Here is a 17,235-nt window from a genome sequence, read left to right as displayed (position 1 = left end):
TGGGTATTAATAAAGATAAGGGCGAGAAGCTTCTAAGAGACGAGGATCAAGTCTGTTTTAATCTTAGCTGTTGATTAGGGACTTAATCTCGGTTGTTGATTCGTCAACAGGAAAAGTATAAGAGAAGACTCGAGGATCATTTGGAGACACACTGATAGACACTTAGTATCTCAAGGAAAATCGATTCTCAAGTAGAGGAGATCGATTTTAGAGGGAGAGTTGCAGGGTGGGGGAAGAGGAGGGCATCAACAACTTAGTATCTCAAGGAAAATCGATTCTCAAGTAGAGGAGATCGATTTTAGAGGGAGAGTTGCAGGGTGGGGGAAGAGGAGGGCATCAACAACAGGTAGTGACTGAGGAGGAGATGACACAGTGACAGTGGGAGACAACGCAAATTGAGACGCAGTCTAGAGGAGAGACGCAGAGCTTACACAAGCTGATGCAGAGGGACGCAGAGCCACGCTGGGCCACGCAGGCTGACACAGGGGTGACGCAGAAGTGGGAGCAGGGTCTCCAAAGTGTTTGAAGGTCTCAAAGGGAAAGTCTCAGGTGTTTTCTTTTATTTTATCTGTAAAATCATTCCTTGTAAAAGAAATTGCTGCTGAAGATTAATAAAGGCCTTATTTGCTACATTGGTTTTCCCACATTGGGTTTTTTCGGGGAAATTGTCCAAAAATAACTTTGTTGATGTGATTGGTTCTTGTGCATGTAATTTTCTTTGGGTAATTGTGTGGTAACTGCAGTCAAATTTATTTTAATATTTGCTGAAGGGATTTCGTAAATAACTTATTGTGAATAATAAGTAGGTGAAATAAATTAGTTGCTGCAATAGTAGAATTTCAATTTAGAAATTTTCACATGGTATCAGAGCAGAGATTCGACAACATGAGAGGAAAATCGATTATGGGTCAAGAGCATGATGTAGAGGCATTGTAAAGACTGATATTAAATTTCAACAAGATGGACATATTTTTTTTGTACAATTCTATCGAGTTAATTCTATCAAATTAATTGCATTTTCGTACCTGATTCTTCCATCTGGTGTTGATCACATTGCTCCAAGTTTTCTGATTCCGTTACCAAACCAACTGATTCCTCCTTGCCTATCTGGGATCAACCTCTGCGGTTCCCAGATCCAGAGAACTTCGAAATGGAAGTCCACTGGCCCCCGTGCCCAAAACTCCAAGAACAGCTGAAGATTTTCCAATTTTCAGTTCCAAAATCCAGCCCTTGGCTTTCCCTCCAATAGATTTATTTTTCCCCATTCTCTGTATATTCCCCCCCCCCTTCTCATGCTCCTCTTTCGTCTATCTATAATATTTCTTGGCGGTCACCGTTTTTCTACATGGTGACACCTTCCCCCTTTTGTAACGTGTAACTCATTTGTCCAAAGCTACAAGGATTTTGACGTGTGTAAGAAATCTCCTCTATCGATTCTCTAACAACTGCTGCACTGCCCTCTCTGAGAAATTCGATCTCTTGATCTCTCTCCGATGTGTTTTCCAAATGCCCATCGAAGTCTTTCTTACAATCCTCTAGTTGAGTAATCAACGACCCAGATTAGATTCTAATCAATGGCTCAGGTCATTTGGACTCGATCTTCGTCTTCTTCTAGAAGTTTCACCCTCAGTTTTATTAATACCCTTTAATTATTTTAATTTCCTAAGTTCATACTTGGGCATCCATTAAAAATAATTAATCATTTTAATAAAACCGTTTCCGGGTGGAATTTCCCAAAACGATTTCTGGGTATTCTGGAATACATGTGTTCAAGCCTCCCTGCAAATTTTGAGGATTAAAGCACATCCAGTGCTATCAAAAATCAACACTTCCTCTTAGCGAGGAATGTGCTCTAGTAATGCAACTTGTTGAAGCATCACCCTTCTTTGTAACATCTCCCTTTGCACTGCTGATGTTTGACATCGCTGCCCACCAACTACTGCGCAAATGCTACATTTGTACTGCTGCTGACCTTGCCACTGCCAACACTGCATCTGTACTGCAACCCTCATAAATTCTGCATCTATGCTGCTGCTGGCACTGCCACTACCAACATTGCAACCTTCTCCAACTGCTGTTGCTACTGCATCAGCAACGGAAAAGCATCCAAAATTACTGAACATGTGTTCAACATGATGCATTTGTTGTTGGAGTTCTGGCTGCTGCTAGTCTTTTCACTAACCCTCTGAATCCTTTATGCTGTTGTTGACTCTGCACTGTGCCCACTGCACTGCTGCCAATTTTGCTCTGTGCTGCTCAGTCTCTAGCGCTCCTAGCCACTGCAACTGTCACTCCGACACTCCTATGCACCAACTGACATTGTTCTATCCTACTACTTCTGATCTGGGCTCCCATACCAAGGTATTGATCCGAGAGGTGGACTCCTTAAGGATCCTGCCCATCTATAATTCTTTCGAACTACAGTACTAGATCACCCCACCTCTCCTCTAGAGGTATCTAGGCAATCATGGCAAACTCCTCCTCCTCGATCTTTTCGGATGCAGCCTTTGGATCATGCTTCTCATCTTTGTCTTTCTTTTTGAGAGGACACCATGTAGCGTAGTGACCAAATTCACCACACTGAAAACACTTGATCTTCGAGACATCCTTCTTTCGCCTCCGCTGCTCCTACTGTCCCTTAGATGCAAGGGCTGCATTCTCTTCCTCCTCCTTGGGCTATGTCCTACTGTTGCTACTGTTATCAAGTTTTCACTTGACTAAGTCTCTCCTTATCTCTTCCTACTGAAGAGCGACACACATCCCTTCCCAATCTGGCAATCTCTCTATGCCCAGGATGCTCTTGACAAATACTTGCCATTTTTTTGAAACAGACTTCAGGGCCAACCTCACCATCTCGGTAGGCTGAGGTGTTGACCCCACAGCTACCAACGAGTCTCAGATTTCCTGAAGCTTCGTTAGGAACGGATCAATGCATTCCCCCTTCTGCATCTGCATGGATCTCATCTTTTGCTCCAAGTACATCTTCCGCTGCTCGAAAGATCCTTCGTATAGCATGGCCAATGCTTCCCACATCTGTCGGGCAGTATCCTTGTCGACAATGTGACATACTACGTGATCTCTCACTTCGTCGAGGATCAATTGTTTGGCCTTTGCCATTTCAGCCTTGTATTTTTTGAGTGGATCTGGATTCGCAAGTACAACTACCACACTGTCGACATAGGTTTTGAGATCGTTCTCATCTAGAAGGCATGAGATCCTTGCCTTCCAAATCACATAGTTGGATGCACCCTCCAACTGATCTTGATCTCGCAACCCATTAGTTGCCATTTCTGCCAACGAACTGTCGAATTGCCTCCTCTCTCCTTTGTGCAGCACTAGGCTAGCCTACGCACTCCCTGCTGGAGTTAGTAGATCTGCTCCTCTCTGCTGCTACTCAGTAGTAGAGAAATAGAATTCACTAGCTAGGAATTCTTTAAGGAAGAAATTCCCTCAATAGTGTCTCCTTCTTCCTTCTAACGCTTTTCTGCCCTAGCAACTGCTACAGAAAACTGCGTCTGACTAGAAAACTGCTCTACGCTGGTGCTTCTGCGCTGCTCCCTCTGACACTGGCAAACTTTGATCTGGAAATCTTTCTCTCTGTCGACTCACTCAGAGAGAGATTTTCCTACGAAAATTTTGCCCTCCTGGCCTGGACTACGTAATTCCTATGGGGATTCAATTTACTGCCTATGCAACACTTCGACTTCCCTCCTCTTCAGCGCTGGGCTCTTCCGGCTCTGCTTTCTTGCTTCACTTGCAACTCTGATACCATGTGAAAATTTGAAAGGCCCAAATTTCTACTGCAACAACTGATTAAGTTCCTTCTATTTGTTAATCACTGAACAAATTATTTACTTCTTCCCACAGCAAATACCGAAACTAATACACTACAACCTTCACTAATTAAAATTATATGTAGAAATAAGACACTGAGCAAGAAATAAATACACAACACATGACATCGTTATTTTTGGACAAATGTCCCCGGAAAAACCTAATGCGGGAAAACTGGTGCAACAACTAAGGGTTTGTATTATTAAACAGTAGTTTTCTGAATACAATCTTTGGATGCCTTATTGGCTATCCAATAAAGAGAATTTAACTGACAGAGAGATTAGTGAGAGATACCTCACACTATCACTGGCGATCCAAGACTGATCCAAACACTGAATCGCTAGCCCCTAACAGCCTCTATGCAATTTTTGCGCAATCACTCTGTTGTTTTGCATCACTGCTTCTACAGCTTGCGTCACTCCTTCTGGCTAATCGTTTTTCTTCTGGAACTTCGACTTATGCCCTCCCGGTCTCGCACCCCGGCTTCTGGCTCCAAAACTCGACTTCTCCAGCAAAATACAGATCTCTTCTCAGGCTTTGCACTGCTTCTGCGTAAGCCTATGCTGCCCAACATGGCCTCTGCGCCGCTTCTTCTGGATCTCTCTTTGCCTCCTCTGCAATGTATTCCCGGATCAGGAAACTCTCAAACAAGAACTCTCTTTGCCCCTTCCAGCAAGAAATCTCCTCAATCGATTCTCTAGCAATTGCTGCGCTGCCCTCTCTGAGAAATTCGATCTCTTGATCTCTCTCCGATGTGTTTTCCAATCGAAGTCCTTCTTATAATCCTCCAATTGGGTAATCAATGGCCCAGATTAGATTCTAATCAACGACGCAGATAATTTGGACTCGATCTTCATCCTCTAGAAGTTTCACCCTCACTTTGATTAATACCCTTTAATTATTTTAATTTCCTAAGTTTATACTTAGGAATCCATTAAAAATAATTAATTATTTTAATAAAACTGTCTCCGGGTGGAATTTCCCAAAACGATTTCTGTATTCTGGAATACATGTGGCCAGGCCTCCTTGCAAATTTTGAGGCTTAGAGCACATTCGATGCTACCAAAAATCAACAGGCCTGGCAGCTAAGAAGTCGATCTCATTAGGGCATGTCGTCCTCCTTAGAAGTCTATATATAGGAGGGAACTTGACCTCCTATGGACACTCACTCATATTTTGATCATCTAAGCAAAGGAGAAGCAAAAGAAGGCTAGCGAAGAAGGAAGAAGGATGGAAGACAAAGGTTTGGGTTATTTTTCTCTTTCTCTCTCACATAGGTGCGAAGAAGGAAGGCTAGGGTTTTGATGCTGCAAGGTTGAAGTTAAGGAAATTGCAGAAAGAAGGCAAAGGAAGGTCTATTAGGTCACCTACAAGCCCTAGAAGAAGAAGAAACCAAAGCAAAGGTCAAAGGAAGCCTTGGAAGCCTTAAACTTGCTCACATGTGTGGAAGCAATAACTGTTGCAAGGGCTGAAAATTTCAGACCTGCAGTGGAGGCCGAAATTCTGTTGCTAGGGGTTGAAGGTGTGCAACTAGAAGAGATTTGACTGGGTTTGACTTGGATAGAGGAAGCACATCATCAAGAAGGTCTGACTTGGTCTTGGAAGGGTATTGGTCTTGGTCTAGAGGTCTTGGAATTCGTCATTTGAAGAATCTATAAGAAAAGAAGAGATTTGCGGGTTTTCCTCTCAAGTGGAGAGGTTTTGGCCCTGCCTTGTAGTCTATATCATGTGTTCTTGTGTATTGTTGATCTTCTTGTTTTGGTAGCTGTTTGATGATAAGAACAACATAATAATAAGAGAAGAAGCTAATAATCAAGAAAAATAAAAATACATCACAAGCAATTATCAAGTTTAAGAGAAATCATCCTAATTGCATCCCTTTAGATTTCTCAACATGCAGAGGCTGTAGGAACAACTAGATTTGCTAGTTATCGGAGCTGGATCAGGCGTGGTGTTGAGGTATTTGCCTCACAGATATTTTGGCCAGATTATTTTGCTGATTGAATTGCTAGTTGGGCATCTAGAGATTGTACTCAGAATTTCTCACTGCTGCTTAGTAATAAAACCCTCAGCTGCTGCACCGTTTTTCCCACATTGGGTTTTTCTGGGGACATTTGTCCAAAAACAATTGTGTCATTTTTATGTGTGTGCTAGTATTTTCTTAGTTTCCAATTTATCTTCCGCAATATTTTATTTGGTGAAGAAATTGCAGTGTGAATGTTTCATTATTTTGCCGTGAACAAAATAAACTGTTAATTAATTTTTCAGTTAAAACAAATATTTCCAGTTACTGCATTTCAAGGGATTTTCACAACACTGTGGTCAATGCCCAGAAAGACAGTCCAGATTTCAGTCAATGCAGAGAGAAAGATTTGGTCAACGCAGCAGAATATTTCCAGTCAAAGATTTGGTTAAACAGAGTCAAAGATTCTGCCTTCTTCCTCAGTCAAAGATTCAGTCAAACAGATCTAAATAGCCCAGGTCAACGCAAGTCAAAAGAGAGAGAGATGCAGGTCAATGCAGAACAGAAAGTCAACTCTTGTTCAAACAGAAAATGCCCTCTTACTTCACATGTGTGAACTTACTCTTGCTATTTCAGATCAGATTGATGTGTGATGAGTGTCCAAATGAGGCTCAACGAATTTGTATTTATATGTGATTCATGAGGTGGATTTTCACACATGTGGGGCCGACTTGATGGTCATGAAACCGACTTGGTCAAACATGTAAATATGACTACTCCATTATTTGCCAATGAAAATTCTGACTGAAGCTGCCAATTTCAACACCATGTAGAGTTTTTAAATCTTAGAGCTATGGTAAAACTAAAATGCAAACAAATATTCAAATTCAAGCATGCAAACCCTATCTTAATATGCAAACTAGTAGAAGCAACAAACTACATAGATTTCAGATCTGTACTTTCATGAGAGAAAAAAACAGGAGCAGATTTACCATACCTTGGAATGAGATCAATGTACAAAAATATTTTGGTCGAAAACACCAAGCTTGAATATGGGCTATAGCTTCCTATTTTAGATGCCAAATCCACCACAAATAACACAATGATTGCCAAACAAGCTCCAATACCACTCTAAATCACAACTCTTCAATGCTGCTCCAAAAATTCCAAATGCTCAAAACTGCTCAATGAGAGAGGTTTGAGGAAAATTGGGGCAGGGGTGGGGGTCTCTATATAGCTCTTTTGGGGTTTAGGGTGATATAATTTAGGGTTTACGTAAAAATTAAAAATAACAACTTTACCTCAAACTGAGTGCTGCGGTGAGGAAACAGACCAACTCAGCTTAGTATGTATGGAATGGCCAAGTTGGATCAGTTTGGTACCAAACTAGTCCTCGAACCAATTAGATGGCTGGGTCTTGTGGTCAACTTGGTCAAATCAGCCAAGTCTGAGTTTGAGTTGACCAATCTTTGTTCTAGCTGTCCAAACTTTGTGTTCTTGCAGATTTGAATTTCAGCTGATGTCATGTTCATGATTGAGTAGTTTATAGTGCTAGTTATGCACATCAATTTGACATAACATTCAACAAATTTTAAGTGATTTAAGAAGCGTATAGAAGCTAAAGGGGGCATATTTACTGTTGTAATAATTTACCATAATTAGTTATGTTGAAATCTGTTATATGCTTGGAAAGTGTGCAGTATGGGTTGCAACATTGTGGCATTTATGTACACTTGTTTAGTAATTATTTATTTTCTTGGACTGCCTTGTGAATTGGGTTGAAAAGAAGTAACTATATGCTGTTGTAAATTATATTTCAGATTTAGCCCCAAGGTTGAAATTTCATAGGAGGTAGATCTAGAAAACCTCAAGGTTGAGGTGAAATTTTTGAATTTTGCAATAGAAGTTGTGAACCAAAATTTCAACAACTTAATGTTTCAATTTTAATTTTGATTATAATGTAATTTAGAAAGATTCAATTTTACTTTTAATTTTAATTTTACTGTAATGTAAATTTTTTTCCGTAATATAAGAAGTTTTAATTTAACTGACAATATAATGAAATGTCACTTGATTGATTAAGTTCGAGATCCAATTTGGGCTTATATTGCACCCATTATCCCGATTCAGGGTGTTTGGTTGTTTTTCAATCTCAATGGTCAACCTTGGTGAAGATTTTAGCTTCTTCAATGCAAGTGGTGTGTTTTGTCTTACCTGCATCTTCAATGAATGTGGAAGCACAAACGTAGTTGTGTTTGATATATGCAACGTGCTCTCATATCATGATTTTATGGAACGACAAATTTCACCAATGCAAGGTTTCTCACATGAGCAAGGAATCATTTAGACACCTTTTTGTTTTGTGGGATCAGTAGGGTCTTTGTTAGATTTAAGAAGTCATTGATCGTGTTAAGGGTTTGAAAGTTGCACCAATTATTTACTTCTTTAAAACCCCTATCAAGTTTTCCTATAGTCCATTGTATGTAGGGCAAGGAGAAACTTTCTTGGTACGAGCTTTTTCTCTAGGACCATTGCTTGTCTTTTGAAAGGTCTTCACCTCATGATGCTCATTATAACCATTGTGTCTAAAGACTTTTAGACGACAGAGTTTTTCTTATTTTAAATTATCCTTTTTTGGGATTCTAAGGGCTCTAGTTGCTAGAGTGTTAAAAACCTTGAATTTTGGCATGCATGTATTGCTTGGTATGAAACTTTTCTTAATTACTTGGTGTGCCATAGATCCATTGGATTACTTTGTGATCAAAACATCTAGAAAGGGAAAGTTTCCTTTATCTTCAATTACCATGGTGAGTTTTATGTTCCTAGATTAACTGTTAAGGTGCCCAACAAGTTTGTCCAAATTCTCATGTCCATTTGGCCAAATGAAAAAAGTGTCATCAACAAATATTATGCATAACTTAGGTTGTAAAGGACGAGAACCGAGGGTTTTGTTCCCAAAATCTTCCATGAAAAAATTGGCAACAATGGGTGACAGTTCATCCCTATTTATATTGTTGTAACATGAATCACTTTGGCTGTTTAGGCTAAGGCCAACCATGTCAAGGCTTCTTGTGGTTAGCTCCCTACCTATTGGATGATGTATAAATACACGAATCCTATTTTGTATTCTTCACTTAAGTGGATAATGTTTCATAAGTTATTTGCATAAGGGCGCTGTCTTGATTGCACTCTCTAGTTTGGGTTATTGTGTTATAATTACTTCTGTCTTATGCACGCCTATGTTTATGGGCCATGGCTATGGTTCACTCTCATTGGTGTACTTACCCTCTCTTTCTAGCGCATTAACTTGCTTTCTCTCGTTTGTTAATGCTGATTTAGGGTTTTGCTGGTTGGTTCCACTCAATCTCTCTTGTCAATCTCATCATCCATGCATATTTTTGCTTCTCTTACTGTGCACTAACATACTAATAAAAATCACCTCAACTGTTCCTGTAGGTGAAAATGGTTTGTGTAGTTGAACAGAGTTTGATCAAGACATCTGTTAATGCCACTGAAATTTTTCCTGGTATACAATCAAAATTAAATCCTGTAACCCTTTCAAGATTTAAAAAAATTTAAATCAGTGTGAAATTTGATTTGAATTAGCAAGCAAGAACAGAATCTTTGCCAGGGGAAAGAATAGCATGTTAGCCTTCATCATCAACTTTGTCTGAATCCGCTGTCTTCCTCTATAGTGTCACCAAACTCTGGCCTGTGTGGCTTTCCCATTTATTCATCCAGACTGCCATCCCAGCATTTAAAGTTCCCCATTTTTGTCCTTAGTTTGTCTGATTTTCTCTAGATATAGACAACAATTTTCACTGTTAGCAACTTCTTTATCTTCAATTTAATGCGAGTCATCCTGGAATGGTGAATATCTAGAGTTACATCTTTGAACAATTTTTTTTGGCAACTTTGGTTGGAATCTGATTCTCAGGGTTTCTGATGACTTTGTTGAGCTGATATTTGAAAAGGCAAGAAAGGTGATCCATTAGGAGATTACAATGCATGCAATGATGGAAACACAGGAACAAGAGGATGGGACAAAGGACTAGTAGCTATGTTGCCAAATGCCCAAAATGCTGACTGGTTACATGTTGTACTGTTTGTCTGTGTTAATACTGATTGGCTTATATTCATTATTCTTTGTCCTGACAATATAGATCGAATCTCCCATACACTTAAGATTAGTTATATCATTGGTGGTGACTCTGTCCCGATCCCCATTTGTAGGTAAACTGAAGAGTATCTGCTAGTTACAAACAAGTCGCTTTCCCTTAGCTCTCAATAGGAGATATCTTATAATCTTAAGACTGATCTTTCTGGTAATTGTTTTTGTAAACCAAGCGAGCTGTTTTTTGTCCTTTCCTTTTTTAATGCAATGAACTGTCCTCTATACACTCAAAATTTATAATGGACTAGTAAGTTGGTCAATCATGACATACAGAAGATGTGGTTGATGTAGTTCTAATGTCATGAATGTGGAAATCTAGGTATTCTGTTCAATTAATGTTTGAATTACTAGAATTTTATGGCACATACTTACAAACATTATGCACTTCAATTAGTGGTTGTGCATGATTATGAACAATACACATCATAGCCTGCCGAAAACACAAATTTTCTTTGTGCAGCGCAAGGGCTTCATAGGCCTTGAGAGAAATGTTTTGGATTCCAAAAAACGTGGATATGGAGGAAGTATAAAACTTCAAAAGTATCCCCATATGAAAGTGAAAACTGAGGTTATAAAATTTCTATCAAGATGCAAGTAAAATGTTCGGACTGTAGGGATAAGATAAGATGGAATCTGTAGGTTAAGCCTCAAAATCAATTTCATTAAGAATATTGGCACTGCATTTCATATTCTGGCTGTTATATTGCTGCTGAATAGAAAACAGAATGAAAAGAGGACTATGCTGAACATAAAAAGATGCACGTGAACAGAATTCTAAAGAATTGAAAACTTGGTTTAATACTGTGTAGGTACCGGTTGCAGCAGCAGTATATTATGAAGACATGTATGTTAACGTCCACATTGCTCAAGATACGGCTTCACGGATTGCTGGCATCAGACTTTGGATAACAAATGAATTCAGGCATTCTGGCATTCGTGACAGTGGAAGTCGGGTATTTGATTACTTAATGGGAATGTTGAAAGGGAAAAAGCCCGTCTTCTAATCCCTTTTCCAGCCATGTATTGTTTCTCTGGAGCAATTATTTCAAATAAGATGGATAGATACTTCTTCAATTACAAGCTACTTATTTAACTACTCTTAGCTGTCATGTTTGTTTTTGGCTTACCATCTTCCTTTCACTCGAAGGGTCACATTACAGGATGAAGTGATAAATGTATTTATCTTATTTATGACATCAACTTAGCAGACAAAATTTGTTTTCTCAATCCTCAATTTCATAATATTTCTTTGATGCTCTTATTTATAGACAATTTATTTAACAACTCTTAGCAATCATGTCTGTTTTTGGCTTAACATCTTCCTTTTCACTTGAAGTGTTACAGGATTGAGTGGTAAATGTATTTATCTTCAGAATGAAAATCCTCGAGAGAATAATCCACAGTAGTTATTTTGTAGGTACTTACGGCATCAACTAAGCAACAGAATTTGTTTATGGCCCTCAATATTTTTGGAAATATGGTAGCCATGGTCGGTATTTCATCCTGAATAAATTAGAAAATTTGAATTTTTACACCAAAGGTGTTCTTATGATGGGTTTGGCTGAGCAGATTCAACCAATAGTAGAGGCTTAATTTTGTCCTCCTCTGTCCAACAATTTTTGAACATGTGGCAAAACACAACAATTAGAAAGTTTGGTGAAAACACAAAAATTAGAAAGTTTTAGCAATGTGCAATCCTTTTCTAGGACTATGTAATGACATCGATGATTTTGGAAATTACATCCAAAAAGATTCATTGCATATTTTGGAAATTACATCATGAGTAATACCTAAGAATACTAAAGAAAACCAAGAAAAGCAAAACATCAAACTAGAAACTTTACTCTTGTATAGTGCACATGCATATACACATGCTTTTTCCATAGAGCGACTCTTTAATAAAGCTTTACTGTATGACTCTTGATTTTTGATATCCAAACAAAGCCAATTAAAAGTTTAATATTTTTTAATATTTAAAATATAAATTATACAAAATATTGTATTCCAATGAACCAATTAACATTAAGAAGTTACAAGTCTTTAAATGATAAATGGAAAAAATTATATATACATTAAGAAATAAAAAGAAAAATAAGCGTCACGACTCTTGATTTTTGATATCCAAACAAACCCAATTAAGAGTTTAATATTTTTTTAATATTTAAAATATAAGTTACACGAAATTGAGATGAAGACACTTTAACAAAATATTGTATTCCAATGAGCCAATTAACAATAAGAAGTTACAAGTCTTTAATCCACCCAAAATAATCTTTCCTATTCCAAACCCACCAACCAGGCCTTCCATTTACAATAATTAAAAGTCTTCTTCCCCAGAGGACAAATTTCAGACTAAGCCCAAATTCAAGGGCCTAGCTTCAGTATTTTGCATGATCCAATTCACAATTTAAAGTACGCAGAGTGACCAAATGGAAGTTGACCTCAAAGTCAAAGCTTCAATTCAGTATTGCGCAGATTTTGCAGTATACATGGTGTCTAGATGCATACTAACCCCAAAATCAAGGTCTTAATTCAACTATTTTGCAAAGCCCATTTTACGACAAGTATCCACAGTGGCCACTGCCAGATGCAACAAGCATCTTAGAACTCATATGTTCTTCATACACAACTGAACTTAAAAGTACCCAAATGCAAATATACAGAAATCATCAAGAACTGTAAGTTCTTAAATAAGAGAGCACCCAAAACCACCCAATTTTGTTCAGACTTATGTTATTTTACCTACTCTAATATATATTTTACCTTAATTTTACTTGTCATCTACCATAATGATATGTTGTATAATAATTTGAAGATAATTATAGTCACAATCTCTTCGATTGTTAAAGTAATGATCCCAAAACATACACGAGCCATTCGTAGGATCACGACATCGTTGGGGCATTGGAGACGAGATTCATGTCACAAATCCGGGAATTGACGAGGATTTTTCTAGACACCAATCAGCGGTGAAGTATTATACTATTTGGACAATTTATCTTGGAAATGATGGGATATAGGCAATTTTAAATGCAATCTGCCACTGGCATTTGTGACCATATCTATTAAAATTGGCAACTAGGTCAAACTCCATGTGGGTCATCTTCTTAATGGAAGCTGATATTTTTCTTGGATCCCTTTCATTGAGAGGTGTAGGATTGATCTAAAGATCATCCGATTCCGATAAGTATTCATGGAGATATGAATTTATTTGTGTTATGGGACAATTTGTCAAGGTTGGCTAACAACCAAATAAACCCCACTTGTGCTCAATGTTTTAGTATAAATAGAGGTGGCCTTCAAGTCATTTCAACACACTTCGAATCTCTTCCTCTCTACTTGTCTTTGGGTTTTAGTAGGAGGAGAGATCCTAAGGGATAACACTGCCCTAATCCAGAGGTTAGACGCTGGAACTGCCGAGAAAAGTCGGAACTGCCGGGAAAAGCCGGGAAAAGTCGGAACTATCGGGAAAATTGGAACTGCGGGAATAATCAGAATAGTCGGGAACTGCCGGGAATAGCCGGAATTGCCAGAATTGTCGGGAAGAGTTGGAACTGCTGGGAACAACCGGAATTGCTGGGAAAGCTGACGTAGAGGGCAGAAGCTGGAACTGTCGGAATTGCCGGGAAAAGCTGCAATTGCCGGAACTGCCAGAATTGTTGGGAATAGTCGGAATTGCCGAAACTGTTGGAACTGCTAGGAACAACTGAAATTGTCGACGCTGCCAGAACAACCTGAGCATCTATCTCCAAAGGAGAGTATCATGCAAGGGACAACTAACTAACATTGAGACAGTTGTATGGTACTTAGCAGCAAATGCACCAACCATGCAATGTTACAGTGAGCATGCAAGGGACAACTAGCATGCAACAGCAAGCATGCAAAGGACAACAAGCAAGCTAGGGACAACAAGCAAGCAAGATGCAGCCAACACATAGGTCAGTATGGCAACATGGTGCAACAATGGCACATAATGCAGTACAATGATAGGTATAGTCATGATTAATGAAGCATGATGAGATGCAACATAGTGATGATGGGTGCAGCATGGTGCAACATGATGACGAAATGCAACACAATGATAGGTGAAGGAGTCACCTTGGAGAATCAGTTGAAGCAGCATGTCTTCAACTGATCTCATGTATCATCTTCTTAGAGATGATCTATGCTCTTATCTAGATAAGGTGTTGACTTTTGTTATAAATGTACTATCTTTCTCTCTCTCTGCTGAACTATTGAAGAACATATAAGAAGAATTGATCAAGGGTTTCCCCACATTGGGGTTTGTCCCTGGCTAGCGCCACATCTTGTGTCTTCTTGTCTTGGCTTGTTTTTTGCGATTTATGTTTATGTTCTATCTGCAGTTTACTTTAATGCTGATGTGATTGCTAATCTGGAAAAGATATTGAGCTAACTGTGAAAATTGAAATAAATTGCTCTTAGCATAGAACATACCTAAAATTATCATGGTATCAGAGCTGAGGTGAAGACAAAGCCCAATCAAGAGTGAAAGAGCAATCACCGAAGACAGTTGGGAAAGGACAAAAGGATCAGTGGATTCCTCATCCCTCTTTAAGTTCACCGAGGGTGAAGTCAAAGTAGAGAATATTATCAGAATGGCGCAACAGAAGTTTCTGATGGCATACCTAAAGATTACTTCATTGAGAAGTCTGGATCTAAGGGTGGAAGGAAAGGCAGATGCCTTGGTTGCAATAAGTTCAACCATTATGCGAAGGAGTGTCCAAATGGCAGAGACACATCTCTTGATGAAGATAACAATTATTCCAGGGACATCTTCAATGATCAGAGGAATGACAGGTAATGCAAGTCATCAAGGACACGACCGACTCTTCAGAGAAAGCAAGGAACCCCAGGTATGAAGAATCAAATGTTGTTTTTGATAAGATAAAGAAGCGCTATCTTGTTTTGGCCCTCTCCTTTAGATTCTTTGGGAATCTATTTTATTGATTGTAATGCTTCAAGGCACCCCATCGGATAGAAGGGTGCTCTCTTGAATTTGGTAGAGATGGAAACAACCGTGGGATTATACTTGGAGTTGATGCCACCTATCCCAGAAAGGGTGTAGGGAATGTTACCCCTCAATTGAATGAGGGTAACTCTATTCATTTACAAGAATCTCTTTTATGTACCTAATCGCAAGAAGAACCTGGTGTCCATCTCGGAAATGGAAGTCAAAGGTTACGAGGTGGCACTCATCGATGGAAAGGTACGTGTTTGAAAATAGAATTTTCAAAGATGTTTTTGAGTTCAGGGTTGTATCAAGTTGCAGGAAGTCCACTGGGGACCATGTCCATTGATTGATAGCACCAGAGGTCTCTGAGTCAAATGGTGACAGGGATGCCTGAATTCAAAAAGAGCATGAAAGTACATGTCTGAGATGTACCAAAGGAAAATCTTACGAGGGGACCATTCCCCTCGTGTGGCAGGTCCACAGGTTTGGAACAACCCGAGGGGTTTGAGATTGATGATCAGGAATCTCACATATGCAAGTGGAAGAAAGCCCTCTATGGCTTGAAGCAAAACTCCCCGGGTGTAGTATGAGAGGATTGATAGCTGTTAGATGAAGCTGAGATTCACTAAGAGTGAAGCCGATCCAAACCATTGTTTGAGGGTTGTGGATGATAGACCTCTCATACCAGCACCTTATGAGGATGACTTATTTATGACAAGTGCAGACCCTCTCATTTGCAGAAGTAAGAGGGAGTTGGATTCCGGATGTGGAATGATAAACTGCAAACCTGTGACTATCTCGAGGATCTTAACTTTCAAAGTTATATGGTAGTGATGTCAGACCAGATTTGGGAAATGCCTCTGAGTTTCATAAAATCATTCGCGTTGATGTTCTTGGTGAACTTCCGTCTAGACATATGTTTTGCAGTTAGCATGGTGAGCTCATATTTAGTTGAGCCTCACTGGATTGGTGCCAAGAATCTTCTGAGATATCTTCGGGGCACAATCTCTCATGGATTGAGATACACTGCCAGAAATATGAAACTGCATGATTATTCGAATGCTGACTAGGCAGGCAGTGTGGAGGATCACTAGAGCACTTCTTAGTGCTGGTTCTCTTTGGATTCTGCTTCAATATCATGGATGAGCAGGAAGCAGAAGTCGGTTGCTATAAGCACCGCCGAGAACGAATATGTAGCTATGAGGATGATCTTGTGTGAAACTGCATGGTTGCAGAAGCTCTTAAGTTTGTACACATGATGAATACCACTGTGATTCTCTGTGACAACCAGAGGGGGAATTCGATTATTGAGGAATCCCGTATTTGATGATTGCTCCAGCAAATAGACATCAGATACTGCCTTATTTGGGATATGGTAAGTCGATGAGCGAGGAGGCTCCATTGTATTGAGACTGATGTACAAGTCGCAGACATTTTGTCAAAGCCCCAGGGAAAGGTCAAATTTGTGACTTTCTCGAACGACTTGGAGTCATTCAGAGACCTTCTTATGAGGGTCCTGCATGTTGCATGCATTGAGCTCTGGGAGCTCTGGGGGGCTTGGGGTACTTACTGGAGCAACATACGACCACGGGGCGACTCACCCTCCCCTGGTGGTGCGCTATGTACAAGATGACAGGTTTAACCTTGCCCTGTGATACCCCGTGGCCACTGTGGAACAGGATGATCAGTTCTCCTGTGGGCCGGGATGATTAGTTCTCCCATGGGAACTGTGGAATAGGATGATTAGTTCTCTTGTGGGCTGGGATGAGTAGTTCTCCCGTGACAACTATGGAACAGGATGATTAGTTCTCCTGTGGGCCGGGATGATTAGTTCTCCCGTGGCAACTGTGGAACAGGATGATTAGTTCTCTTGTGGGCCGGGATGATTAGTTCTCCTGTGGCAACTGTGGAACAAGATGATTAGTTCTCCTGTGGGTCGGGATGATTAGTTCTCCCGTGGCAACTGTGGAACAGGATGATTAGTTATCCTGTGGGCCGGGATGATTAGTTCTCCCGTGGCAATTGTGGAACAGGATGATTAGTTCCCCTGTGGGCCGGGATGATTTGTTCTCTTGTGGCAACTGTGGGGCAGGATGATTCGTTCTCCTGTGGACAGAATGATTAGTTCTCTTGTCGAGGCATCCTACCCATGCAGTCTGGGACTCATGGGAAGTACCTCTCATCTGATCAATGAGTAGGGAAATGGGGTTAGGGACCATAGTAGTACTATCGATGGGCGCATCGATGTATCTACCGTACTCCCTATGCTAGGATGACCTCCATTGATCTAGG

At 39.8% G+C, this 17,235-nt stretch overlaps 1 protein-coding gene across 3 annotated transcripts in view; it reads left to right on the top strand.

The window, feature by feature from the left end:
• Nucleotides 1-11,255, top strand: part of LOC149159007 (alpha/beta-Hydrolases superfamily protein) — a 181,813-nt gene extending 170,558 nt beyond the window's left edge. For all 3 annotated transcript variants that reach the window (XM_089436392.1, XM_089436394.1, XM_089436393.1), the window contains exon 11: nt 10,781-11,255. In XM_089436392.1, coding sequence (XP_089292518.1) covers nt 10,781-10,975 — 195 coding nt within the window. In that variant the 3' untranslated portion in view covers nt 10,976-11,255. The remainder of the gene's footprint in view (nt 1-10,780) is intronic.
• Nucleotides 11,256-17,235: the final 5,980 nt, after the last annotated feature.

The sequence above is a fragment of the Pinus tabuliformis genome, chromosome 5_2, assembly GCF_031772625.1.
Source record: "Pinus tabuliformis cultivar Carrire ecotype Pingquan chromosome 5_2, CPIR1, whole genome shotgun sequence".
NCBI classification, from domain to species: domain Eukaryota; kingdom Viridiplantae; phylum Streptophyta; class Pinopsida; order Pinales; family Pinaceae; genus Pinus; species Pinus tabuliformis.
Note: the sequence above shows the minus strand (reverse complement) of the source record. Positions and strands in the feature narration are given on the sequence as shown.